Below are 26157 nucleotides of genomic sequence, written 5' to 3' on the forward strand. Positions count from 1 at the left end.
AACCACATCTTATCAAATTGCATTTTCTGATTATAAAATTTTGTCATAAAGATTTTGTAAACCACGGAAACATTTATAGAGAAGGAAGAAACAAACACCACATTCTCACCTGCTGGAGAGGCGTGGCTGTCTGTCGGCATTTGTGCCCTCCTGGGTCCTCATCTCACGTTGGTGAGGGTGACCCTGTGGTGCTGAGCCCAGCAGTGGGCGCACCGAGGGCCACGAGTGATTGGGCAGCTTACCCTGACTCAGTGGCCATCGGCCCTGTGAGCCTCAGTGAACCTGGATCCATGAGCATTGGCTGAGTCCCCTCCCTCGGGACCTGAGGAGGGGGCCATAAAACCACATAAGAAGTGGGTCACGGTGCTGCAGGAGTTCACAAGGGAGGGAGACAGAGGTAGGTAAATAATTACCATTCAAGGCTGTAGTAGTTTCCTGGGGCTGCCATAAAAAATAGCCCCAAACAGTGCGGCTGTTTTACAACAGAAATTTATCCCCTCACCACGTGGAGGCCAGGAGTTGGAAATCAAGGTGTCAGCAGAACCGTGCTCTCTCTGAAACCTTTGGAGGAGAAGACCATCTTCCTTCCGAGTCCCCTCCTCTTATAAGGACACCAGTCATTGAATTTGGGGCCCACTCTAAATGCAGGATGATGGCATCTCGAGATCCTTAACTAGTTGCATCTGCAAAGGCCTTATGTCCAAATAAGGTCACATTCTGAGGTTCCAGGTGGGCATGGGGGACCCCATTCAGCCCACTACAAAGACACACATGGAGGAGTGGCAAGGCGAGGGAGCATGGAGGGAGAAGCGGTGTGGGGTGGTGGCGGGGCTCCTTTGATGAAGAGGGAGCCAAGTTGGCTCTTAAATGGTGGATGGAAGGATTGTGTTTTATCTTACCAGCCTCCAACCTTCCGCAAATGACATGGCTCCAATGGGGCGCCAAGCTGTGTGTCTTCCCAACACCCTCTTGCCTCAAGTGGACACAGGACCCAGGCTCTAGGCTGCCTAATCAGACACCCTGAGCTCCTGGCACAGCGATTGTCCCAGGAGCGAGCACATGGCCCTGGCAGGGCCAGGAAGGCCCTTGGCAGAGATTCCCAGCAAATTCTGGGAAGACTTTTCCCCCTTTCAATGATACACCCCAAGTAGGCAGACTGAGGGTGCTGGGCTATCTTTCCTCCCATGTGGCCTGCGAAAGAGCCAAGGCACAGGGGGGCTCCTTCTCTTTGTTTTGTTGCTTCTGCTGGTGTCTGGAAAATGTGATTTGGGCCTCAGGATCCATCAAAGACGTCCGGGAACCAACCCTGCTGCTCTGGCTTCCACTCCTTCTGGTAGTAGCTGGAAGATTTTTGCCCAACGCAATGGGTGAAACTCTGCAAGGCAGAGGAGAGTTTTGGAGGGTGCCCAGCCATGCGGGGAGTGGCAGGGAGCAGAGAAAGAATCACTAGTGGGAGTTGGGGTGACCAGCACACTGGTGTGCGGGGGGTCGGGGGGGTGAGGCAGTGGGGCCAGAGAGCCAATGGCTGAGGTGCTGGCCTGCCCAGCCCTGCCCAGAACACACATGCTACATGTGTTCCTCTAGGTGTTCCAAGGTCAAGTTCATTGAAAGGCTGCATTAAACCAAGGTAAGTGGGGATCTCGCCCGCAGCATCTCTGCAATGCATTCAGACAGAGCATCTCTTTTCTTAGGGTTTTCCTTAGCATGTGTGCTGTAAAAACACGTTTTGGGGGATGCTCTGAGGCAATAGGAAGCATGTTTCTTTTAGAGCAAGAAATGGATAAGAACCCTCTCTACATTTCAGGGAAAATGTGCTGGTAACTGAGCCATTGGAAGGTGGGCGGTTCCAGTGGTCCTGGCAGGAAGGGGGGAAGACCTGGACGGAGGTTGCTGCAGTGGGTGTGAGCGGAGACGCAGGGGAGGAGGCTATTTCGGGCGGATCCTTAGGATTTGGAGACAGATTGGAGGGACGTGGGGCGGGGAAGGGAGGTGTGGAGGAAGGCGGGAGGAGGCGGTGCCTGGAGACCCAGGGAATCTGGTGGGCTGGGGTGGGGTCTGCTCACACTTCCCACCGGCTGACCTGAGCGCTCACGGAGACTGTGACCCAGAGCTGCCACCCCATTCCCGGCTCTTCAGCAGGAGGAAGGGCTGGCTTAGCCGGATCCCACGCGGCGAGCACCGGCCCGCGGGCAGCGTGGCTCTTCACCAGCCTCCACCCGCGCAGAGCGCCCGCTGGGAGCTCCTCCCTCAGGTGCCTTTGGGGCGCGGCCGTGCGCACAGCAAAGTCCCTTCCTTTACAGGAGACTCAAAATGTATTTTAAAATCCTTCTAGAGTTTTGGTTTTCCTTTTAATCCCAGATGGCTTTTTCAGCCTCTGGCTCCTATATTTAACCTATTTAATGAGATTTCTTTTCCAGTAATTCCTGAAACTGGTAATCTCTAATTGGGTCAGATTCTCTAACCACAAGCCAGCGATTCTATTTTTAGCGCAAATCCTCAGGCTGAAGCTTCCCTGCCTTTTGGGTGCAGCTGTCAGAGCTGACTTTCCACAGAGCTCGCGCTCTCCTCGGCACACCTTATTTCCCACACTCCCCCGGGACGTTTCAGGGGGAGCCTGTGGGTCCTGCTCTCCTGCCGCCCCCGTCGTCAGCCCCGGACCCCACAGGAGGGTTTACTCGAATCTGTTTAATGCCGGTCAGCTCAGGTCCCCTGTGTCCCTAAGAATAACCAAGTCCGTGGCTGGCTTTGGGGCAGCTCTGAGTGCGAGCCTCTCCTGCTGCCTTTTGTCCCTGTTGTGAACAGTCCCCCAGGGAAAGCCAGCACTAAGAGCATTTTCATGAGTGTAAGGACCCTGAGCGTCACTGAGGTATTCATGGAGAATCTGGCCCGTCCTTGTTCAGCCTGGGGACCCTGCTCTGCCTCACGGAGCACAGACACTGCTTCCTGCCGCCACCCTCCTGCCACCTCCAGGGTGGGAGCCCTTGTCCACACTGACCCCCATCCTCTCCAACGGCAGAGCTGAGCGCCTGGACACTGCCTGTGTCCTGCCTTTCTCCCACTAGACTGTGAGCTCTTGGCGGGCAGCGTGGGGCCTTTGTCACAGCTGCATCTCTGGGAGCCAGCCGTGCGTGTCTCCTAGGGTGGCCCTCAGTGGCCCTGCCTGCAGGGGGCCAGACCAGAGCCCCTGACTGAAGGGCGCGCAGCTCTGTCATGTGGGGCCAGGGAATTGCTGGCGGGAAGAGGCCCCAATCATGTCTGGTGTGGATGTGCGTGTCGTTGGAGCCCATCCCACTAAGCAGGTCATCACAGGGACCCGCGGCCAGGAAAACCAAGTCCCGTGTCCCTAAAAGCAGGGGTGCTGGGAGAGGGAGACAGGCTCACGGCAGAAAGGGAGCAAAGTGTCCCTGCATTCTTGCTCCTGACCCCCGATTACCCTGTCTCTGCTTCTCAGCAGTCTCTGCCAAGCTGCACTCTCCCTCTGGGGCTCTTCTGGGAGGTTCTGCCCCCTTCCCACCTCCCAGGAACACTCAAGAGGACAGTCAGCTCATGCTCACCTTCCCCACCAGCCTCAAGTCTGGATGGGGAGGTCATTCCTAACCTCAAACAATTTCCATTGGCAGGTCTCGGCCTAGTTTTGGTCCAGAAAATAGAGTCACCCTCTCTGGTTCCTTTCAGGCCCAGCTCCCATGTCTAACCGATGCCAACTATGACTATGCAGTGGCCTTCCTGAGAGAACCGTGTTGACATGGTTCTAAATCAACCAAGAGGTGGTCAAAGGAGCATCAGAGTTGAAGCTGTGTCCTAAACATCCCCTTGGGTGATACTCCGTCAGGGCGAGGGGCCTGAACCCCAGTGCCTCTCTCTCCTGACTCCACATCCCCAGCACCTTCCAGCATTCTGCCCATGGTGGCCAAGTCTCGCTTGCTGCCCCCTGAAGCCACACCCAGGCGAGGACACATGGTGAAGACTGGCACCATTTGTGAAGTCTTTCGTCATCCCCAGGATTACCAGGGACAAGTGAAACCTGTCCAGGGAAACCACACCGTGGCTGAAATCCCTGAGGGAGAGCTCTGCCCTCCTCAGCATGGCATAGACTGGGATGGACCTCAGAATCAGGAACCAGCAAAGTCCCGCACGAGAGTGACGTCCCTGAGCCCCAGGTTGTCCGCAGGATCCTGGGGGCCGGGCAAGGACAGAGCCAGCTCCTGGGCAGGGCACTCGGCCCCCATACGTCCACTGCCAGACAAAAGCTCCCTTCCTTCTCGGAAAATACCCAAGCACCCTTGCTTGGAAACTAATTTCTTTTGAATTTAATACAAAGAAGTTGCAACTTAGAGAAAATAGGAAGGGGATGCCCTTACTTTGGCTTATTGAGAGAGGTGGGGTTACATCTGGGGTGGGGTTACATCTTCCCTAGAACACCTGGGAGGGGATGAGTGGGCTCAGATGAGCCGCTGTCTGCACCTGAGCATGTCTACCACGGCCTCTCTTCTGAAGTCATCTGGACCCTTCCATCCATCCCGTGGCCCACATCCACTCCTCATAAGGCCAGTTGTCCCACCAGGATGACAGAGATACCTCACAGGACTCCCAGCTCTGTGCAGGAGAGGAGGTCAGCCCCCTGTCCACCCTGTGTCTGGATCCTTATCTGGGCACCAGGGTGTGCTTTGAGCCTCAAGAGCTCAGGGCACCAGGTCTCCCTGTTGCTGCCAATAGCCCACCCTTCTAGGGGCTCAGGCGCCATCTGCAGAGCCCAGCGTGGCCTGACCCCACTGCCCCCACCACGGGGCTCACCTGAGGACACGCTTTCTTTGGGAAGCACTTGCCACAGTGGGGTTACACATTTATCTGTGTGATTATTAGGCTGGTGCTGGCCTCTCCCAGCGGCTAGGAGTCCGGCTCTGCTGGATATGGAATCCTAAGTGACAAGGGCACAAGTGAAAAGGGAAAGTCCCTGTCACACAAACCTCCTCCTGCCAGCTGGGTCTTCCTGCACACCAGGTGCATAGTCAGACCTTGTCTGAAGCCTGTCACCCCCAGGTCTCCTGGGCCAGAGACCTGGGCCCACAGTCATGTGGAGAGGAGTGGCAGAGCCAGCTCTGAAGCCTGGGTTAACATTCTCCTCTGCCTACGTGGTACAGAACAGTGATGTGTGAAGGGCCCTAACCTGTGAGCCTGAACCTGCGGCCTCTGCTGTGTGGTTCAGTGGGCGGCATGCTGGTTGTCTGCCCGCTGGTCATCCATCCACTAGTCCAGCTCAGTTCCTGCTTTAGCTTGAGGACCCTCTTGTCCTCGGTTCCAGCCATCTGGGCCATGCCCCTCGGTTCCAGGAGTGGACACCTTCCTCCCGTGGCCTCAGCCAGGCTGGTCCGGGTGCAGCCTCCCCAGGCCTCTGAGCTGCAGGCTGAGGCTGTGGCCATTTGCTGCCAGGCATGGTCCTGAGTCAGCCATCCAGGCTTTCAGTCAGGAGAGTGAACACAGATTAAAGTGTTCAGGGTCTGAGTCTTCTGTCCCTGTCTGACTGGAGAAGTCCTAAACAGATCCCCAGGACCAATTCCACTCGCTGTCCACAAACTGTGTTCGTGGGCCCTGCATGCCCCAAACAACAAGTCCACCAGGAAATATCTGAGAAAGGCTTGGGAAGTGTGCCTGCAGCCCGCAGTCTGCATCAGAGGGACACTCTGTCTGCCCTGGTGACAGGAGGCTGAGCCTGTCAGCGGGCTTCAGGGTTTCTCCATTTTAATGGCTTTGTGGAGCCTCCTGTGTGGGTCATTGGATTACCTAGAAATGGCTGTGACAAAACCAACTTTCCTGAATGTAGTTCCCTGCTGGGCATCAAATGCCTCCTTCCTGGAGAGCCTGCACGTCCACAGTGGCTCAGAGTCAACCCACCAGAGGCAGGGCCTTCCCTACAACCCACAGGGGAGATGTCCCAAAATACGCAGTGGGAGTGGAATAAGAAATACTTGTCCAGAAGTCATATCTTTGGCCAAGTCCGAGGAACGTGGCCAGCTCTCCCCTGAGAGAAGCTGGCTTAGAGCGACTTCCCTGGCTATTGTGGTCTCTGTCCCAAATGCCTGAAATTCATACATTTAGCTCAAAGAGTTTGAACGAGACTTGCTCATTCCTGTGTGCTCAGAACGCTGATTTGTTAGAGGCAAAAACTGTCTTTACTTCGTGCTTACGAAATGCAGGCTCTGTGCATTTAGGCCTCTCTTCCCACTATTACCCTCTGAGCCAGGGGCTATTATATCCCCAGTCCAAGGAGGAGATGAGGCACAGAGGGGCTGAGTAACCTGCCCAAAGTCACACAGCTGGGAGGGAGGTGCTGGGACACCAGCCAGGAAGGAGACTCAGGGTCTACACCCTTAGCCATGAAACCACCCGGCCCCCTCTGGTGGCCGTGATGCTGGACCTGGCTCCAGGCTGAGCCCATCCCATTCTACCCCACCCACGATCCAAGGAAATTGGCTTATTTTCTCCAGGCCAGGGCCCTAAGTGGTGTGAGGCTCAAATGCAAAGATACACATGGGCTTTGTAAAGGATGAAAAGTCAGAGGGACGCCCAGCGGCGTTAGTGCTGCAAGAAGTGCCACATCCCTGTCTCAGAAGAGGCACCAGCCCTCCTTCCTGAAGTGGGGTGAGGACTATGAGCCTGCACGGACCCAGAGGGCCAGCTATCACACAGATTTGTTTGATTGAGAGGGAGGTGTACGCTTGCTTACCAGGGGTACCTGAATGCCCATCCTCTGAGAGCGGCAGGGCACACATAACGGACGATAGTGTCCCCGTCTGCTCGCCTCTGATGGGGAGCCTGTGCTCCGCAGAGGAGCAGAATTTCCCACTGTGACCCATGCAGGCCCTTTGCTGTCAGTCAATGCTTACCCTCCGCGACACGGAATGTCATCAGGGTGGACCGTATGCCAGGGGTTAGTCTGCTAGGGCCGCCGGGACAAAGCACTGCGGGTGGGCGCTAAACAACAGAAACTTACTCTCTCACTGTCCTGGAGGCCGGAAGTCAGAGGTCAAGGTGTGGGCAGGGCCTCGTCCCCTCTGAAGGCACTGGGCAGGGAGGTTTCCGACTTCTCTCCTGCCTTCTGGTGGTTCCGCGGCTTGTGGCAGCACCCCTCCAGTCCTCAGGTATTGTCCGTGTGTGTCCAAATGTCCCCTTTTTGTAGAGGACCCACCCTACTCCAGTATAGGCTCTTCTTAACTAATTACATATATCACGACCTTATTTCCCAGTAAGGTCACATTCTGAGGTACTGGGGGTGAGGGCTCCAGCGTGTGGATTTTGGGGGTACACAATTCAACTGATGATGCCCACTGAGAACATGGGGTGTGTGCACCTCACTGTCTCTCAGATAACTTCCCCGTTATCCCTGGCTGCAAACAGCTCCTTTGAGGCCCTCTCCTGTCAACCCGGCAAACAGGAGGAGAGAAGATTCACCCATCAGCAGTGCAAGTCCATACAGCGACAGTAACAATCCCTCCCGTGGGGCTGGCGTTCGAAAGCCCGGGCTTCCCCAGGCTCTGGCCTGTCTGTCTCTGTGACCTGGGCTTGGGCAGTGTGCAGGCATTCTTACGCGTTTGTTTCTTCATCAACAGAACGAGGGGGTGGTAAACCTTCTTTCCAGGATGCCACGAGGGGCAAATGAGATGATGGACATGACAGTGACCTGTGAACCGCACCATACAGCCCTGGGCGCTTTGTCAGGACGAGCATGGTGGTGGTAAGCAAGGGCATTGTGGCCACGTGCGAACGCTTCCCACGGACCCTGATAAACACCGTCACAGGCTCTTGAGAAAGCAGGTGGGGCCGATCCTGCCCATCGCATTCGAAGGGTGAGGGAAGAGGGCGCTCCTGATTTGTGAGCCGTGCACTCAATCGCTTTATCATACTTCTCTCATTCTCATGGAGTTGGATCAATTTTTAGATATGATTAAACTTTCCTTTGATAAAATCTTTAGGACATAGAAACACACTGGGCCATTTAACAAGACAATCTACTGTTGATACTTGTTACTTGAAAAGAAACATCCTGCAGACTCTGCTGGCATTTGGGGACAGGCAGGGGACTAGATGATGGAAGGTGGGCACTTTGCCAAGTCATCATGAACGGGGGTGGGGCCGGGCCATCTTCTGGGGTAGTCGCTGCCCTCTAGGGCTGCCAGTTCCAAGAGGGGACGGAGACAGATGACCAGATAGAGTAGGGGGGGGAGACTTTAGTGGGGTGGAGGTGGGGGGTTGTCATGAAGGCTCCACAGAGGAGGACCCCTGCATGGGGAGGTGGTTACAGGAGGAGGGACTTGGTGGCCACCAAGTATTTCCTCTGTGAGCTGCTGGGGTCATGGGGTGGAAAGAGACCCTGGCCTAGGCAAACAACGTGAGGCCCCATCCCCACAACCCTGAGAGCTGATGTATGACCACTGTGGACCTTTTACAAAAATGGCAACTTCATGTGGCTCAACTAATACTGACTCCAGAAAAATTACGCCTTAAATTCTAATCCTTAGGTGCAGTGGCTCTCACCCCTAGAGCCCCCTGGAAACCCTGTAGCACCTCCACTGGCACCAGCCGGTTAAAATGGGTATCTGGGAGTGGGCCTGGGAAGGACCTCCTGCAGGCGGGCTAGCCTTTTGGTCTCTGTAATTTCACAGGACCTCAGCTCCTGGTCCACCCATATGAATGGCGGCTGAGAAGCACCGCGGGATAGTGGCAGGTCAGGGGTTTGGCTGGGAGTCCTTACTTCTCTCCACGCCTCCTGGAACCAGTTACTTACCCTGGAATCCTCCTGTGGAAAGGGGTACAGAGGCACTGACAGACCCCAGGGGCCACTGTGAGCGCCAAAAGAGATTTATAATGCAAGTGAAGCGCCAGCACAAAGTCCTTTGTCTTAGAGTGAATGAGTGCAAGCGGTGGGACGCGAGTCGCTGGGTGGGACCCCCACGCGTGAGTACAACCTTCCCTACATTTGTCCTGCTGGAAGAAAACATCTCGCCATCACTTTGGTTTCCGGTTCAGGGAAAACCAAGCACCCCTTCTCCTTCTATCTCCCACTGCATCGCTGCACAAACAGCCTCACATCTTCTTCCCTGGGCGCATCCCGGGCCAGGACTAGAAACCTGGCTCTCTAGGCACCTACGGTGCTCAGCCCCGCGCCCCGCGGCCTCAGATCCCGGGTGGGGGTTCTGCTTGTCGGACCTCACCACCAGGCCACAGCTCCTGCGCCCCCGCACTCGCTCACAGGGTTTGGAGGAGCCGGGGCAGGACTCGCCCACAGCCTGTGGCATGGAGGGTCCTGAGTGCAGAGGGGCCTGGGGACGGGAGGGGCATTGCAGGCCGTCACCTTCCTCCTGGCCCCGAGGATCCTCGGGCATGGCTTCACCTCGCAGGGCCCTCGTCCTGGGTCCACAGTCCAGCGCGGGCCGCACCTAGGGCTCCTCTTAAATTGGGAAGCCTGGTTTTATTGAGGGGACACAGATTGGCAGGATTAAGCCCCTTCACCTCCACGGGGAATCGCGCAGGATTTCAGCATTTTTAATGCCCCAGGAGACCGTCCAAGAGACAGCACAGTGGGTTGCACTGCGCACTGATGAGGAAACTGAGGCTCGCACCAGCAAGGCGGGCGCCCAAGGTCACGCGGCCCCTTGGGGCGGCGGGGGGGCGCGGGTTGCAGAGTTGGAGTGCGGGCCGGGGCGCACGCGTGGGCGGTGCGCGCCCAGGCCGGCAGCTCGGGACTCGGCTGTCGCAGCGCGGTCGCCGGAGGACCGCGGCCCCGCGCGGGCGGCGCCAGTGCGCAGGCGCGGCGGGCGGGAGGGGACGCGCTCGGGGCGCGCGCGCGGGGCAGCCGGCGCCCCATCTCGGCCCGCCGCGCCCCGGCGCCTCGCCGCCCGCCGCCGCCCCGGCGCCCCGGCCGGCGAGGGGCGCGCCCGCGGCCGCGGCCGCTGCATGGCGCTGGGATGGCGGGGGCGCCGCGCGGCCGAGGCGGCGGCGGAGGCGGAGGGGGCGCGGGCGAAGGCGGAGGGGGCGCGGGCGAGCCCGGGGGCGCCGAGCGGGCGGCCCGGCCGGGCGGCCGGCGCGGGCTGCGAGCGTGCAACGAGGAGTTCGCGTGCCCCGAGCTGGAGGCGCTGTTCCGCGGCTACACGCTGCGGCTGGAGCAGGCGGCCACGCTGAAGGCGCTGGCGGTGCTCAGCCTGCTGGCAGGCGCGCTGGCGCTGGCCGAGCTGCTGGGCGCGCCGGGGCCCGCGCCCGGCCTGGCCAAGGGCTCGCACCCCGTGCACTGCGTGCTCTTCCTGGCGCTGCTCGTGGTCACCAACGTCCGCTCGCTGCAGGTGCCCCAGCTGCAGCAGGTCGGCCAGCTCGCGCTGCTCTTCAGCCTCACCTTCGCGCTGCTCTGCTGCCCCTTTGCGCTCGGCGGCCCCGCCGGGGCCCACGCTGGGGCGGCTGCGGTGCCGGCGACTGCCGACCAGGGTGTTTGGCAGCTCCTCTTGGTCACCTTCGTGTCCTATGCCCTGCTTCCTGTGCGCAGCCTGCTGGCCATCGGCTTTGGGCTCCTGGTGGCCGCCTCGCACTTGCTGGTCACGGCCACCTTGGTCCCCGCCAAGCGCCCACGTCTCTGGAGGACGGTGAGTGCCGCCGCGCGCCCCCATCCGGTCTGGGACACACCTGCCCGGGAGGGACTGGGGCGCTGGGAGCCAGGCGCACACCTACCGATTGGGTAGGTGGGGAAACTGAGGCCTCAAATGGGGTGGGCGTTCAAGGTCACTCAGCGAGTTGGGAACGCAGTGAGGGCTGGCACCCTGGGGTCGGGCTTTCTTGGCGAGTTACAGTCCACAAAGTGCCCCTGGGTGTGGAGTATGGAGACAGGAGACCCGCGTGGAGAGGGCAAGGATTGGCCCAAGGTCAGGTAGCAGGTGAGCGGTCAAGCGGGGCCAGAGCCGGGGCACCACGCTCTTTGGCTGCACCCATCCCCGCAGGAGGAATGGAAAGTGGGTGCCTGGAGCGGCCCGGGGTGGGCAGGGTTCCTCGCGGGCTGTGCGCACAGCCCTGGTCTCCTCTCCTTTGCTCCTGGAGCGGGTGCGGGGCTCCCGAGTCCCCCTCCCAGCCCTCTGGCCCTAGGAGATGTGAAGAGGGGGAAAGGAGTTTGGCCCCCTCCAGTCACCCTGGCACCCATTGTGGACCTGCCTCGGGTCCAGAAGGACCGGGTTTGCCAAGGTCGCACAGGGCTCTGGTCCTTGCCGCCCCCGCTCCGCCGCGGCCGAGACCCTGGGTCGCAGAGCCCGAACTTTGTCACTGTCTTGCGGGCGGGCGGGCTAGACGATGGCGAGGACAAGGACCGTCCCCTTTGCGCGGCTCCTCCCTGGACGGGAACCCAGGAGGCTGGAGGCGGACGTCTGCCGCGTGGGGCTTTCCGAGCTTCTCGCACAGCGCAGCCCATCCCACCCCGCTTGGAGGGCTCTGAGAGAGGGTTTTGTTTCTGCCTGTGGCTGCATTCTGGCAGGAGGGTGGTGGGACCCGGATGGGGGAGCCCGCCTAGGGAGGGAAGGCACAGATGGACGAGATGGGGGTGAGGGGCTGAAGAGGGGAAGCTGGACAGAGCCAGACAACTCAGGGGGATGATGGGAGTCAGACAGCTGGTTCCTGGGGGGACCAGGGACCCCCACCCAAGGGGCGAGGTGGGGTGGTGGTGACCCAGATGGTGATATCTCAGAGGTACCTGGTCAAGGGGCCATGGGACACACAGGCCAGACCCATGGCTGGACCTGCATTTCAGGGCCACAAGAGGCCAGCATGTGCTGGCGGCTGGGAGAGGTGGAGGGGGGAATGGGTGGAGAGGAGCTGAAGAAGGGCTAGGGAGGGGGCAGGGAAGAGAGGAAGAGAAGTAGGGGTCAAGGCCAGAGACAGGGCTGGACTAGGCAGAGATAAAGGAGGGGAGACAGGGAAAAGGGCCAAGGAGCTACATGCCCAGGGAGGGGAGGGGAGGGGGGAAGAGGAGGGGGGGGGTTCTCTAGAAGGCCTCCTGCTTTGCGTCTTGTGAGGGCAGTGGGCCTTGCTTGACATTCTGGGAGGGGGCGCTCCTGTACCTCTCCCCGACAGGCTTCCCATCTGTTGTGTGTTTGGTCCCCACAGCCAGGACAACCTCCCCACCAGGACCGGTAGGGATGCCAGATACCACGTCAGCTCTGAGTGGGAGGGGGCCTGAGTTGACCTGGACAGGCTGGGGCGGGGGCCACACTGAGTTCTGGTGTGCCATGGCTTCAGCTGGTTCAATGAAAGGCTGTGCTATGGTCTTTTTAAAAAATGAATGTTCAGTGACAGGCTCCAGTCATTTCTTTTAGAGAATTAAAAGATTTAAAGCGAGAGAGGAGAGAGTCTGTAAAGGTGCCTCGGGCACAGAGAGCTCGGTTCCCCCCACCCAGAATAAGATGAGCCTCTGTATTCTAGCGGGGAGGGAGCCATCTCTGGAGCACAGATTCTTGGGGAGCAGACATTGGAGGCTCACTGCCACTAGCTGTGACTCCCTGGACAATGCAGACGCCTCCCTCGCTGAGCCTCAACTTCCCCACCTGAATAAAGGGGGGGAGTGGGGTGGTGAAGGTGAAAAGTGCATATTGGAAAAGCACCCACTTGAAACCTCCTGCCACTACCAAATCATTTTGACTTCTTTAGAATGCTCGAGTTCAAGTCCACGTCTCAATACAGGTGGTGGCCATATTGACAGATAGATGGGGATGGCTGCAGAGAAACATATGGTGAGGGGACTGGATGATGTCCCAGGGATTCTCTCTCCCAATTACAAAATTCTTGGAGTCTGTGACTCTGTCCTTGATGAGTTCTGCAACTTGGTACTTGAAACAAGTGGAGAAGATGGCACCCACATTCACAAGGCGTGTCCGTTGCCCACTGCTTCACCACCTCCCTGCCTTCCTGCAGTGCAGTCACCTGCTGACAGCACCGATTCCTCAGGATCCAATTTGGGGCAGGCAGAAGCTGGTACAGGGCATGGGGTAGATGCCCAGGAGAGGCTGAAGGACTGGATGCACGAGGTGGTGTGTGCACGGGTGTTGCCTTTGCTGCATATGCGCTGCATGTCATAGGCCTGCTGGAGAAAGTGTGCTCTGGAGGACTGAGACCTGGGTTCAAGTGTGGGCTCCCAGAGCCTCTGCCCATCCACAGGGAGGCTCTTGAGGTTTCCTGCATCCATCCCATGCGGCCCTGGTGTGTGGGGCCCTGGGGATGCTGTCCATGTGCTTTGGGGTTCTGTTTGCTGGGGCCTGAGAGCACGCAGAAAGCCGGGTGCATGACTGACTGCACAGCTGACATTCAGGGAGTGATGCTCTCCCCTTCCCCAGCAGGGTGTGCCTGCTGCTGTCCTCTAGGGCAGGAACAGTTTAGGGGAAATACCCTATTCCCACCCAGCCCAGCATGGAGGAGCCCCACAAATATTGACCAGACTGGGTCTCCCCGCTCCTAGCCCCGTGCTCTTGGCCCACGGGTTGTACATAAACTCAATCATTCATTTTTATTTAACTGAGCAGTGTGTCAGAACTGAAGGCATCATGTTCAAGAACACCCGGGCCTGCGCAGAGGCAGCAGCAGAGGGAAGGCCAGGCCCGGCCCCCGGTGGGCGGGACAGCATGGGGGGTGGTGAGCGCTGCAGCCTGACGGGCCTGGGGGGGTTGGGGAGGTGTGAGGGGGGTGTGTGCCAGATATGTGACCTGGGCTCCCTTGTGATGGCACTCACCAACTTGCAGAGCCTTGAGGGGCACAGCTTGGGGAGGAGGGGACAGGCCCAGGGACCAAGGGGAGTGGTGGGGAAGTAGAGTCAGGGATGCTTATGCGAAGGGAGTGAAGGGAGTGAAGGTCGTTGCTGGGAATGGCAGTGGAGGAGGGGAGGAGGGCTTCGCTGAAGAAGGGCCACCTCGGCAGCTCAGCTGCTGGCTCAGGGTGCCAGCCCACAGGGGACCCCTCCTGCCTTGCCCCTCATGTGCCTGGAGTGTGTGCCTCCTCCAGCCTGGAGCTACCTTTCTGTGGGGGCTTCTCTCCTTACAGCCTCAGATGCCCACTTCTTGGCCAGGGGGCGGTCAGGATCCCTGTATTTGGACGTAGCAAGGGTCCACTGCAGTGTGTTTTCAATTTGGTTTTCTATCAATGTCAATGAAATATGTTCAGCTCCTGCGGAGTTTGCACCACAGGCAGCATGGCAGAAATCATGACTGTTGGGGGAGGGGGAGCTGCCTGGAATTCCCCTGCCCTTCCGCTTGGGGCTGAGCTCCCGGCTGGAACCCAGCGCTGGCAGGGTGGGAGCTGGCAGGGTGGGAGCGGTGTAACTGCTCCCAGAACCACCGGCCACCTAAGGTGCACCTCAGAGCCGGCCCAGGTGTGCGCTGTCCTCGGCTGCCCCACGGCTGCGACCCCCCACCCCGGACCCGCCAGTGCGGCGCCCACCACTCCACTCCTTCCCTCCTTCTCCTGATTCAAGGCCCTAGACAGCCCCTCCTGATAACCTGTGCTTCTCCTCCAGCCAGGTCCTCCCCCTGCTGCCCCACTCCATCCGTCCCCTCCTCGATCTGGGCCCCTCCCCCGCTAACCCCTTCCCCCGTGGTCCTCCGCCCCTCCTCCAGAGGCCCCGCCTCCTTCAGCTGCTTCCCTTTCTGCCCTGCCACCCAGCCGGCCCCTTGCCCTGCGGGGCCCCTCCTCCTCCTCCTCTGGCTGGGCTCAACTGGATCCCTTCCTAGGCTGGGCCCCTCTCCCGCTGACCCCTCACCGCCAGCCCCGGCTGGGCTCCCCCTCACCTGCTTGGACTTCCCTCCCCTTCCCCTCCTGCCAGGCTCTGTCACCTGTCACCTCTCTGTTCACCTGCCTTGGCTGACCCACTGCTTCCCCGGGTGGACACTGGAACAGGGAGGGAGACGGTGGGTCCTCCTGGTACAGGCTGGGCCGTGTGAAGGTGGGGAGTGGGCTTCCCTGCTGTGGTGAGGAGTGACCATGTAGGCAGTCTCGTCGTCCTTGGCTGGACACACTTCCCTAGGCCTCTGGTCACTGGCAGGGGTCAGCCCCCTCCACTCCTGCTCTTACAGCCTCTGGCATGCTAGTCCCACCGCACATTTACAGCCCTGGCTGCTTCCTGAGCTCCAGGTGCGGCTCAGGTGTCTCCTTGAGGCCTCCACGTCCACGTCCAGTGGGCACCCCACTGATTTCCCAGACCGACGCCATCAGCCCCCTCATCTGCCAGGGTGGTTCCCTCAGTTCTCTCCCCACCACCTGGTCATTTCCCTCAGCCTCCGGTCGTCCTCTCTCCAGGGCAGCGGGTTCTAACATTAAGAAGCATTCAGGATCACCTGCATCAGTGCAGCAGGACTTAGGGTGAAGGGCAGTGGGGCCCAGAGGGTCAGGGGGTATTGTTCTGGGACCTGGTACAGGCTCCCTCCTGCTCTCCTCTGGGAGGTCCTCTGGGCCTGGGCTTCTCTCTGCTGCCCCGGGCTATTCCAGGTAGTGTCCTTCTGCCACAGACCCCTGGGCTGTCCGTGTGCTGGTGTCCAGTCCCGCTGGTGGATCTGGCAGAGGGGCCGGGACAAGCTGGAGCAGACATGACTGTGAAGCGTCCGCAGCTGTTCAGGCTGTGCTGCCTTCTCTGGATAGTTCTGTGATCCACATTTGGGTGCAGCCCCTGAGGTGGGGGCTGGGGACACAGTGGGACCCTGTCCTCCAGGAAGTTATAGTCTGTGGGGAGACCCCCGTCAACAACTGGGACCACAGTCTGTGCCAGGTTTGGGAGTGCGTGAACTTGGAGGTGTGTACAGGGGCAAGGCAGACAGGGCTCAGGCAGCTTCCTGAGGACAGGATGCCTCAGCCAAGATCCTGGATGAGGCCAAGGACTGCTGGGTGTCAGAGGGGCGGGGTGTGGATGGGTGGGTGGGGTGGTGGGGAGTCCTGCAAAGGTCCTGGGGCTGCAGGCGCTGGCTGATGGCTAAGAGGGGACAGGGAGAGGGGAGGGGGGTAGAGGGGGAGGGGAGGACCTGGGGTTTCAGGCCAAAAGGAGCATTTGCCCTTTCTTCTGCAAACAGTGCCAGCACCTGGAAAGATGTTAAGCAGAGGAGGGGTCTGATCAGGCTTCTGTTTGGGGATCCCTGGGGTGCAGTATGGAGCAGGGGTCACATGGAAGCAGGAGAGAGCATGGAGAGGTGACCACCCTGGGTGGTTCTTGGGCAATGTCCTTCTCCTGTCATGTCTCTGAGGTCCAGTGGGCCAGGGTTCAGCTCCTGGTTTGACACGTAATCTGCACTATGTTCCTGCAGACACGGAGCCCAGAAGCTTTCTCAGACCATTTTCCAACTCAGACGGGGGTGGGTGGGCTTTTGAGGTTGGTGGAACTCCCAGCACTGCAGGGGCTCAGCTCCTGGCTGTGGCCTTGGGCAGAGGACTTCCCCTGTGCCTCAGTTTCCTCTGAATTGGCTCCTGTGGTATTGTAGGAGCAGATGCATCCTTGGGCACCCCTCCCATCCCCTGTCCTCTCGTCACAGAGCCAGGGCTCAGCAAAGTGGGAGCTGCCTCTTGTTGTCACTAGTTGGTCGTAGCCTCTGACCTACGAATTTTCTCTGACTCAGGGAACCTGTGTCTAGTCTTGGTCTAATGTTGGAAGATGCCCTGGTTGCTGGTGGCAAGGCGGTCTGTCCAGACTGAGTGTCTTCTGGATGTTTTCCATTGCTTCTGGCCAGTTGTGCTTTCGGGGGCACTGCTGCGGCACTGTCCAGCCAGAGGGAGGCCTGTGTCCGTGGAGGAGGCTGGCCTGCTTGAGGCTGGGGCTTTGCTTGTCCATTTGCTGGGCTGGGCAGGGGGCGCGAGTTTGGACAGGAAGGGCAGCATGGCAGCCCGTGAGCCTCTGGGTGAGACCCTGTTCCCACCCACTGAGGGGCTGAGCCAGGCAGGCGGAAGAGACCTTCCTCCCCCTCTCAAGTGCTGTTTCTACCATGTCTGAGGTTGTGTCACATATGCCTCTTGTCTCTCACACACGCACATTCATGTGCACACACACACAAATGTACACTACATTCCACATGCACACACACTCACTCGAATACTCACAGACTTGCATATGCACATTCTCACTCACACGTGTATATGCACACATACGCTTTTACATTCACATGCTCACACTCACACATGCACACTTGCACACACACACACTTGCATACACACGTGTTCATGCCTGCTCATGCAACACATTTTTATTAGTGTTATTATTTTCCCAGGTGGATGCGTTATCCTTGTCTGAGGGAAATGGGGCTGGGCGAGAGGTGGCAGAGGCCCCGCTTGGGACCCAGCTCCTGCTCCTCCAGCCCGAGACCTTGGGCAACCTCAGGGCTTGCCCATGAAGTGAGACCAGGCCCTAGGCCTTGCCTAGATGGGGAGGTCAGGTGGGGAGACTGTGCACATGGGATTGAGAGCTGTGGGGACGAGTGACAAAGGCCAGGACCCCTGCTCAGACCACGCCCCTCTCCTCTCTGTCTGCTCTGTGTGCAGTCCAGGCAGGGCCAGGCTGTGCTTCCTCAGGTTCATGTCCCTTGCTCCCCCGACACAGGCACAGGGTGGGGCCTGTACTGCCTCCCCCCATCCACAGCAGGTCGCCCTTCCCTGGCTGTGTCTGTAGCCCTCCTGTCCTTGTCCTCCCTCCCCTGGATCCTCCTCTGTCGCCTTGAGCCCTCGACCCTGTCTTCCTGGACTGCAAGGCGGCAGGACCTGCTTTGATCTCTGAGCTGCAGTGTTCACACTGCCTCCAGCTCAGGGCTGCGAGGAGAGCTCTGAGTGATGGGAGGAGAGCTTCCTGCTTCTTGGCGCCCCAGGCAGGACTATGCAGAGCCTGCATGCAGCTCTTAGGGTGGGGCCTCTGTGTTGCACATGCGTGTGTGCATGTATAGGTGTGTGCATGCCTGTGAGTGTGTGCACACACGTGCGAGCATATGTGTATCTATATACGTGCATGCACACAAGAGGGTGTGTATGTACGCACACATGTGCATGTGTGTACACATGTGCAACCATGTGTGCATGTGCATGACTGTTAATATGTGCCCATGTGCATGCACATTTGTGCATGTTTATGTGTGCACAAGTGGGTGCACAAGTATATGCCTGTGTGTACATGTGCATGCATACTTGTGTACATGAGTATGTTCATGCATGCGTGTGAGTGTCTGTGCACGTGTTGGTAACATTCAGAGGTCCCAGTCCCAGGCCAGCCCTGCAGAGTCTGGATCTATGGGTGTGGGGCCTCCCACTGTCCTCTCAGAATCCAGGACCCACCCTGTGTCAGGCTTAGTGTAGGATCTGTGTCCTGAGGTCCCACAGCCTGGGAAGCCATGACAATGAGCCGGGTGATCATGTGTCCAGGTCTGGAGTGGGGGAACACTCTGTAGTGGACAGTGGGGCTGGGAGGGGAGCCTGGCCGAGTGGGCCCAGCCCATGGTGATCCTGAGGGCAGTGGGGCTGCTGTAGGCCCAGACTCAGGGTCTCCTGGCCATGCTACTGAGGGACACCAGGTGAAGGACCTCGATGCAGGGGCCAGGATGCCCAGGTGAGGGTCTTAGGTACAGGGGACAGGATCCCCATCCAGGTGAGGAACCCCAAGGACAGAACTCCTGCCTGTGATGTGTGATGGTCACCAGAAGTGCTAGGATCTCCCCTCCTGCTGCTGGGGTCCTGCAGAGGTGGAGTCCTCGCCCGTGAGATGTTCCGAATCTGAAGGCAGCTCTCTATCTTGATTGTAAAATATAGACCAGTTCTATCGGGTCCAGTGTCTCTTTTTGCTGAAGTGAACTCTTTGGCCTTGGAGAGTGGCCTCGGCTCAGCCTGAGGAAGCAGAGGTTTGCCTGAGAGACGGTGGGCTCCCACGTCAGCTGCTCCAGTGCCCTTGTCTAGGTGACGTGGCTCACCCTGGCACTGTCACAGTGTGCGTCGCTTATGGAGCACAGCTGCTCAGGGGCCCCGGCTTCCCGTGAGCACAGCTGCCTCCGTTGGATGGACAAGGTGTCATTGCTCACACAGTGGCCCAAGTGGGGCCTGAGGCACCACATGCCCAAATCTGGGGACGTCAGGTGCAGCACTCAACAAGAGAAGGGCCGTTCACAGCAAGGCCTGCCCGCCCACACCGGGCTGTGCCAGGGACCCTGGCCCTCCTCTTGGTGTCTGGCCTGACCCTGTCCTTAGGCTGACACTCCCACTTGACCTCGTGTCCCAATATATGGTCCTGTCAGTGCCTCCCTCGCGGCTGCCTGATAAACCAGTGTGATACTGTGCTCTTCTGCGGGTGCCTCCCACATCTGCACTGGTGCCTCCTGCCACATCTTAGCGAGGGGATCTGTTCTGGAACATTCTGCTGCTGCTGGGTAAAGGTGGTCATGAGATTCTGGAGGATGGGGTGCAGGGTTACCATGAGCCCTGTTCTGGAGCGATGCTGAGTGATGACCTTCTCTGCAATCATTAGTGGTATGTCATGGTGCCTTTGCCTAGTTTCCCTTATGAGAGGAACATTCTCTTGTTAAGGGAAGGCATTGCCTTCCTGAATCAGCCGTGGCCTCAAAAGGGATCTGAAATGCTTGCTCATTGAACTTGTTTTCTAAGATGGCTATTTGCTCAAACACTGCGTGCCCTGCTGCACAAATGATCAGCTCAGTGACCATGTTTTAGGAATCACTGGTTTAGCCTTGGGATTTTGAAATATCCCTGATACATTTTTTTTCTGCTTTTATTTATCTGTTTATTCTTTTGAGAAAGATTGGCCCTGAGCTAACATCTGTGCCCCTCTTCCTCTCTTTTATGTGTGGGATGCCTGTAGGTCCCTGCCCAGGATCCAAACCTGAGAACCCCGGGCCACTGAAGCCAAGGGGATAAACTAACTGCTGCGCCAACAGGCTGGCCCCCGATACTTTATTTTAAAACAAATCTTCACTTGCAGATATCACAAATGTTTCCTGGATGCTGACCATGTTGCTGGGGAACCTCGTGGGTGGGACCCATTTCTAAAGTCTGGTTTAGCTCAAGGGTCAGAAATGGGCAATGACATGAGAGCCTCTTTGTGGCTAGAGTCGGTGTCCAGGTGCCTAAAGGAGAATGGAGGTGTTGAAACATTACAGCTACTGTGGACAGGTGGGTGGGGACACAGAAGTGCAGTGGTTCTGTGGTCCAGGGTGGGCGTGTTTGCACCCCGAGTAGCCTTTCTGGGAGGTGTGGACAGTCACCACGCCATTGCTGACCCACTGGGCAGGGGTGTGCGTAGTTGCCCATCCTTGCTGGAACTGCCCCACTGCGCTGCCACGTGGAGACTTAATCTGTCTTCCTAATGCCGCTGCTGCCCTTGCGTTCCTCTTGTGCTCCTGGTGGCCTTGGTGTGTCAGCCTCTCCGAGTGACGCATTGCCCTCTGATGGAAAGAGGGAGAGACCTGGCCTGCTTGGAGAGGGGCTGTGCCCCGGAAGATGGGTGAGCTGGAGCCACTGCGTGAGGGCTACAGCACCAGGAGGCACCCTAGAATGAAGAGCCAAGGGTTCCACCGGAAATGTCGCAGGTCCCCCTGGGAATCTGCCCTTAGGTGTGGAGACCACAGCCTGGGTGGTTCAGCTTTAGAGCGCTGGAAACCCCATGGCAGGAGTTCACGAGAGCCCGTTGGATTCTTTTCTTATTATAATTTGTTTTTATTTTTATTGTGGAAACTTCAAACATATTGAGTAGAGAGACCAGCACAGTGATTTCTTGGGTCCCAGCCCCCAGCTCCAACAGTTATCAGCATTCTGCCGTTCTTCTTGCAAATGCTGCTGTTCCTAAAACACTTTTATTAATTTGAAAACAGAGAGCTAACAAGCAATTATGTTAATTTAAAAACACACTTGTGAGTGATGTTGAAAAACCAGCCACACTTTAAAGAATGACACGCAGCACCTCCCAGCCAGTGCCAACACACAGCTGCAGGACGGGTTGGTCCCCACGCCAGGCGCGGTCTGGGAGGTGAGGGCGGTCCGGCAGGTCGTGGGGTCTGGCCCGCAGACCAAACCCCTGGGGACTTTGCAAGGCCGGGGTGCCATGCGTGAGGATTCACCAACTGGGACGTGTGCACTGAGGTGCGGGGGCGGCTGTGCGGGCATCAGCTCCCGCTTTGTCCTGTGGCCGAACTGCCCTGTGTGAGTGTGAGGAGGACTTCCTCGAAGCACACTTCGTGTCCGCACGCCTGGCACTCCTCCACAGGAAGGGCTTGTCTGCAAAGCCGTCCCTGGAGCTGGATCTTTCATTCCCACAGACATGTTTAATGCTGCCGAGGCTCTGTGCCCTGTGGAGAGGTTTGAGTACTAAAGCGAGGTGGTCTTGGGGTGCCTCAGAACCAGTTGGGGGCCTCCCAGCCCATGTCAGGGGCTCCGTGGGCCACTGAGAGAAAGGAGGGAAGCCCTGCCGCAGAGGCAGCAGTGAGAGGTAGCAGCCCCAAGGGCAGAGCTGCGTGCTGCATGCACGGCCGGGACATTGATACGTGTGTGTGCACGTGCATGCATGCGCACCGTGCCATGCACATGTGGTGGAGGAATGGGGACATGTGAGAGGCCAGCCTGGGGAAGTGGGAAGAGCCCAGGGCTCGGCAGGTCTCAGGTCCACTGTGAAGGTGGACACTGTCCTGGAGACTTTGGGGGTATGAGCGCAGTGAGCACATTAAGGGGTGACCAGGCTGGATTGTGTACCACCCACCTGAACCCTGTGGAATTAGCTCTAGTGTGGGAGTCCCTTAGGGAAGAGGTGCAGGCTGGACCACACTCCTGGGTCCATGTGGGGACCGGGACCCTGCACAGCCTCTTGGCCTGGGACCACAGGTGTCTCAGTGGTCCTGGTGTCATGATTCCTGGGAAAATCAGCCCGGGCAGGGAACCCGCATGCCTGTTTTTGCTGGTCACCCATCCTGCATTTAGGGGCACCTGTGCACAGCCCAACCAGGCCTTGGAGCCAAGAAGCCCCCAGGCTCGCTCTGGAGGATGGGGTTTCTTCTGGATTGCTGCCTCGCTGCCTCTGCACACCAAAAGGCATCCATTCAGCCAGCATCCACAGCCCACGGGTCCCCCAGGATTAGAGGGTGCTTAGAGATCCCCACCTCAGAGGAGGTCCCCTGGGGGTGCTGAGTTGTGGTACAAGTCTTTCCCGGGGCTAAGTGGGAGTTTCCCACATGGGCCCCTGGAGATCCCTGGGCACAGTTACAGCATGTGTCGACTGCAGTCTGTGGCGGGAGCCCCAGGGCACTCCCTCAGAAGCAGCCTCAGCTCACGTGGGCTGGGTGAAGAGTGTTGCCCTCAGCGACTGGCCTCCATGGCAGGCAATTCTGTCTGGACTGGCTTCCAACTCACCTGGCCCAGGTGCTGTCCTGGGGAACCTGCCAGTGACCTGCTGCTGTTTCTTTCCTGTGCTGAGCAAAGAGTGACCTCACTGTCCCCGTGGACCCACATGCAGCGTGGCCTCCTCTGAGGATCAGTGCTCCAAGTGTGGTCAAGGCAGAGTAGGGGGGTGAGGCCTCCTCTCCCCTGACTCCCGACCCCGCAGCTGGTGGTGCAGCTCATGGTGACCCCAAGCCTGCCTTTCTCGTTGTTTCTGCACGTTTCGGGAGGTACTAAGACACGTGACCACCATCTTCTGTGCACCTCTGGCGATGAGTTCAGAGAGCTTCATGGGAAGAATTAGGAATCCTCAACCCTGGGGAAACCCTTGTGGGTCTGCATCAGTAGATGGTGGGTGAGCCCTTTGGGCTCCCAGGGTGGGGTGACACTCCCACCTGCTCTTCCTGCAATGTGCCTTCTCCCCAGTGATTTCGTCTCAACCGATGCCTTAGATGGGTCCTCCTGGGGGCAGCTCCCGCTTCACTGGGGACAGGTAGTTTTCCTGCTGGCGGGAATGCAGGTGGCCTGAGCGTGGAGAGGGAGCATCGGCTTGTTTGTGAAGATGCCTCTGAGACATCCTAACTGTGGTTAGTTAGTCTCTCCTCACGGGACAGATCTGTAGCTCATGGAAGGGGTGAGGTGAGTCGCCAGAGGAGAGAGGACAGCTGCTTCCCTCTGAGTGGAGGCTCCAAGGCCACGTGGAGCCAGTGAGGGACGCAGCGGCCGGCAGTGCGTGCAGAGCACCTCAGCGAGGGAGGCCAGCGGCACTTGGCCCCGCCCACTCTCCTTGGTGGCCCAGGACCCTGTTGGATGAGGATGGAGCACCCACTGGTTGGTCATCTTGACCAACGAACGCACCGGCTGTTTTGTGCCCCCCATCGACTCCCCGTTCATGTTTGCAGTCTAACCCCAAAGGTGGGAGAAAGCAAGCTAAGAAGATGAGAAAATCTCAAAAGCGAGATTTCTGTTTTCCTATATCATAGTTTTCATTTTAGGGATTGGGGTCCACCTTTCGCTTCCTTTAAAAGCTGGACCTTGGCCTCCTGCCCAGGCCCCTCCTCAGGCCTCGTCAGGTGAGCTCTCGTGGCTCCAGCACTCCTTGCAGTTCAATGGCCTGGGCTCCCTCCAGCCCTGGGCCCTCCAGACCCCTGTGTCTAGTGGGTGGCGGGGGTCTCTGCTGCTGTCTGGATCTTGCGTCAGACTCCACCTGTCTCAACAGCCTGCTCGTGTTCTCTGCACCTGGTGTTGCAGCCACTCCCTGACGCCCCTGTACTCGTGTCTGGCATCTGCTTTGCTGCCCCTTCTCTCGTCGTCCCTTCTTCCCCATCCCCTGCCTGGCACTCAGGCCCCACCTCCCACTCGGGCCCACCTCACAGCCTCCCACTCAGGCCCCACCTCCCACTTGGGCCCTGCCTGACACTGGCCTACCTGCCCTAGGCCTCTTTACTCTCAGCCTCTACTCCTGTTCTGTGTGGAGGACAAGGAGAGGGTGAGGCCACGGCCATCCCTCCATCAGCCACATTTCCATCAGCCCTGATGCCCATCGCAGCCCATGAGGGGTCCACAGGTCCCCAAGGCCCATCGATCCAGTGCCTAGATCCAGAGATGGTGCCTGTGGTGTGGCAGGCCCTGGAGTTTCAGCCTGTGTTTGGGACATGAGGGCCACTTCTGGCCTCATGACCTCAAGAAGGTTTAACCTCTCTACACCTGTGCCTTTCTGGGTAAATATGAACAGGGGCAGGCCTTCCCCTCAGGGCTCTGTGGGTTCTAGAAGCAGCACATGCCTGACTCTCTGCACTCCTTGGTCATGGTCGCAGTGAGGTCTACACTGTCGTCTGTCCTCTACCGTGTTCTCCAGCTTCCCACCCACTGCCTGCTCGGGTCGCCTTTGTTTCCATCTGCAGCTGTTGGCCCTTATGTGGCCTCCAAGCTTGGTTTACATTCTGCCGCCTGGCTGTGGGCACCCTCCTGCCGTAGCCTCCTTGGAGCCTGCAGTCCTGAACAACTCCCCACAGTGTTTAATGTGTTTTCCTTGGTTAAGTTACTTCTCTTGAAACTCCTCAGTGATGTCAGATTTGTGACGATGCCTCTCGTCAGTGCAGCTCACATCGTGCTGCTGGCATGTCCATGCAGCGAATGTTTCTTGTGATCGATAGGTACATGTAGAGAGAGGAAGTGCGTGTGTGCGGCAGGCAGCGAGCCCTCTTGTGCAGGCAGTGAAGACGCTGTGCGCTGTGTGGAGCGGGGCAGGCACGGAGGGCAAGGAGTGCCAGGACAGTGTTCACTGGTCGGCAGAGATTTGGGAGCAGTGCAGCATCTCTGTCCTCGAGACCTGGGGGCTGTGCTAGGTGGGCCAGGTGGTGGAGTGGAAGGCACAGCTCTAGAAGGAGCTCAGAGAGGCTGAGGGGAGGTGGTGGGCTAAGCAGGGAGCAGGGACACAGGACAATGAAGTACAGGCCACTGTCTAGAATTCCTTGTGTGCACGAGAGAGCTCACCTGACAAGGCACCCCAGTCCTGCCTGAGAAGTCAGCCAGGAGCTGGGCACGTGATTCCATCTCCAGGGCTGTGGCGGCAGAGGGCCAGGGCTCAGCCGTGGACAGCAGTTAGATGTGTTCCTGAGTGAGGTGCTGACTGAGGGATGCTGAGGAAGTGACCAGAAGTGCCTATCAGAAATTTATCTCCAAAGATCTTTGCTCTGCTTTATGAGAGTGACAAAATATCAGAAATCGCTAAGAATGCCATCGAAAGATCATGGTTACATGAAAGACACCCTTCATTTTGGCAGTGTGTCCTGCAGTCATTGAATCACTGACTCAGAGCACCTGATGGAGCTGGAGAGCACGCGCTGTGTCACGCGCCTGGAAGAAGCCGGGTCTGAACTACCTCTGCCCCAGGATGACAGCCACATAAAGGCATCAAAGCGAGAGGCACCAAATGGCCCCAGGGGCTCAGCTGGCCATGGGATGGTGGTGGGTCCTGGTGACTCACTTTCCTACCTGCTATGTTATTGTCAATGTAGGAAATCACTTTAGTTTTATTTCTCTAAGGGTTTGGACATTTGGGGTCAGCCTCAGGCCTGGCATGAGCTGGCCTGTTCCACGGCTCCCAGCCTGTTCTGGCCGCCACATGCTGCGAGTCCAGCTCAAGCCACAGAAGGCTGGAGGGTAGACAGGTGCAGTGCTGGAACCACCGTGTCTGGTTTGCAGACAAGGCCTTGGGGAGGTGGAGTGCGAGCTGGGCAGTCATTCCCGAGGCTGAGGGACACCCCCAGGCAGGCTCTCTGGTGGTGAGCGGTGGCTGTGGGCCTGGGCCCATTCGTCCCCCTTCTGTCTCTGTGCTTTCCACCCTCTGCAAGTAGAGATTTTCCTGTAATGGGGACTCATTTCTCCTCAGCTTTAAGGCAGCTGTCAGAAACCGAAAAAGTGAACCATTTAACCACGACTAGATCTAAGCATCGAGTCCCACATGAAAACCACAGGCAACGTCAGGACTGCCTTTGAAACTCAGCAGAACATGTATTTGTATATTTAGGTTTTTATGGAGTTTTACAAATGTCACCACTTGGCCTATTGTGTCCAGAAAATTCTGTTGCAGTGACCTCTGCCTGTAGTTCCCCTTGGAAACCTGCAGATGTGAAGGAGATGGGAGTCAGCAAAGACGCATGGCGCCGGAACTCCAGCAGCCCGACTGGGACCTCCCAGGAGTGGCCCGCGGGGCGCAAACGCCCCGAGCCCAGCCCCCACATGCCCCCTTTG

At 58.3% G+C, this 26157-nt stretch overlaps 1 protein-coding gene across 2 annotated transcripts in view; it reads left to right on the top strand.

Annotated features, from left to right (window-relative positions):
* The first annotated feature begins 9846 nt into the window (after nucleotides 1–9846).
* Nucleotides 9847–26157, top strand: part of ADCY1 (adenylate cyclase 1) — a 150581-nt gene continuing 134270 nt past the window's right edge. For both annotated transcript variants that reach the window (XR_011437743.1, XM_005614861.4), the window contains exon 1: nucleotides 9847–10628. Coding sequence is in view for 1 of the 2 variants with exons in the window: in XM_005614861.4 (XP_005614918.3) it covers nucleotides 9963–10628 (666 nt within the window). In the remaining variant the exon portion in view is untranslated. The remainder of the gene's footprint in view (nucleotides 10629–26157) is intronic.

Source organism: Equus caballus, chromosome 4 (assembly GCF_041296265.1).
Source record: "Equus caballus isolate H_3958 breed thoroughbred chromosome 4, TB-T2T, whole genome shotgun sequence".
In the NCBI taxonomy this organism is placed as follows: Eukaryota; Metazoa; Chordata; class Mammalia; order Perissodactyla; family Equidae; genus Equus; species Equus caballus.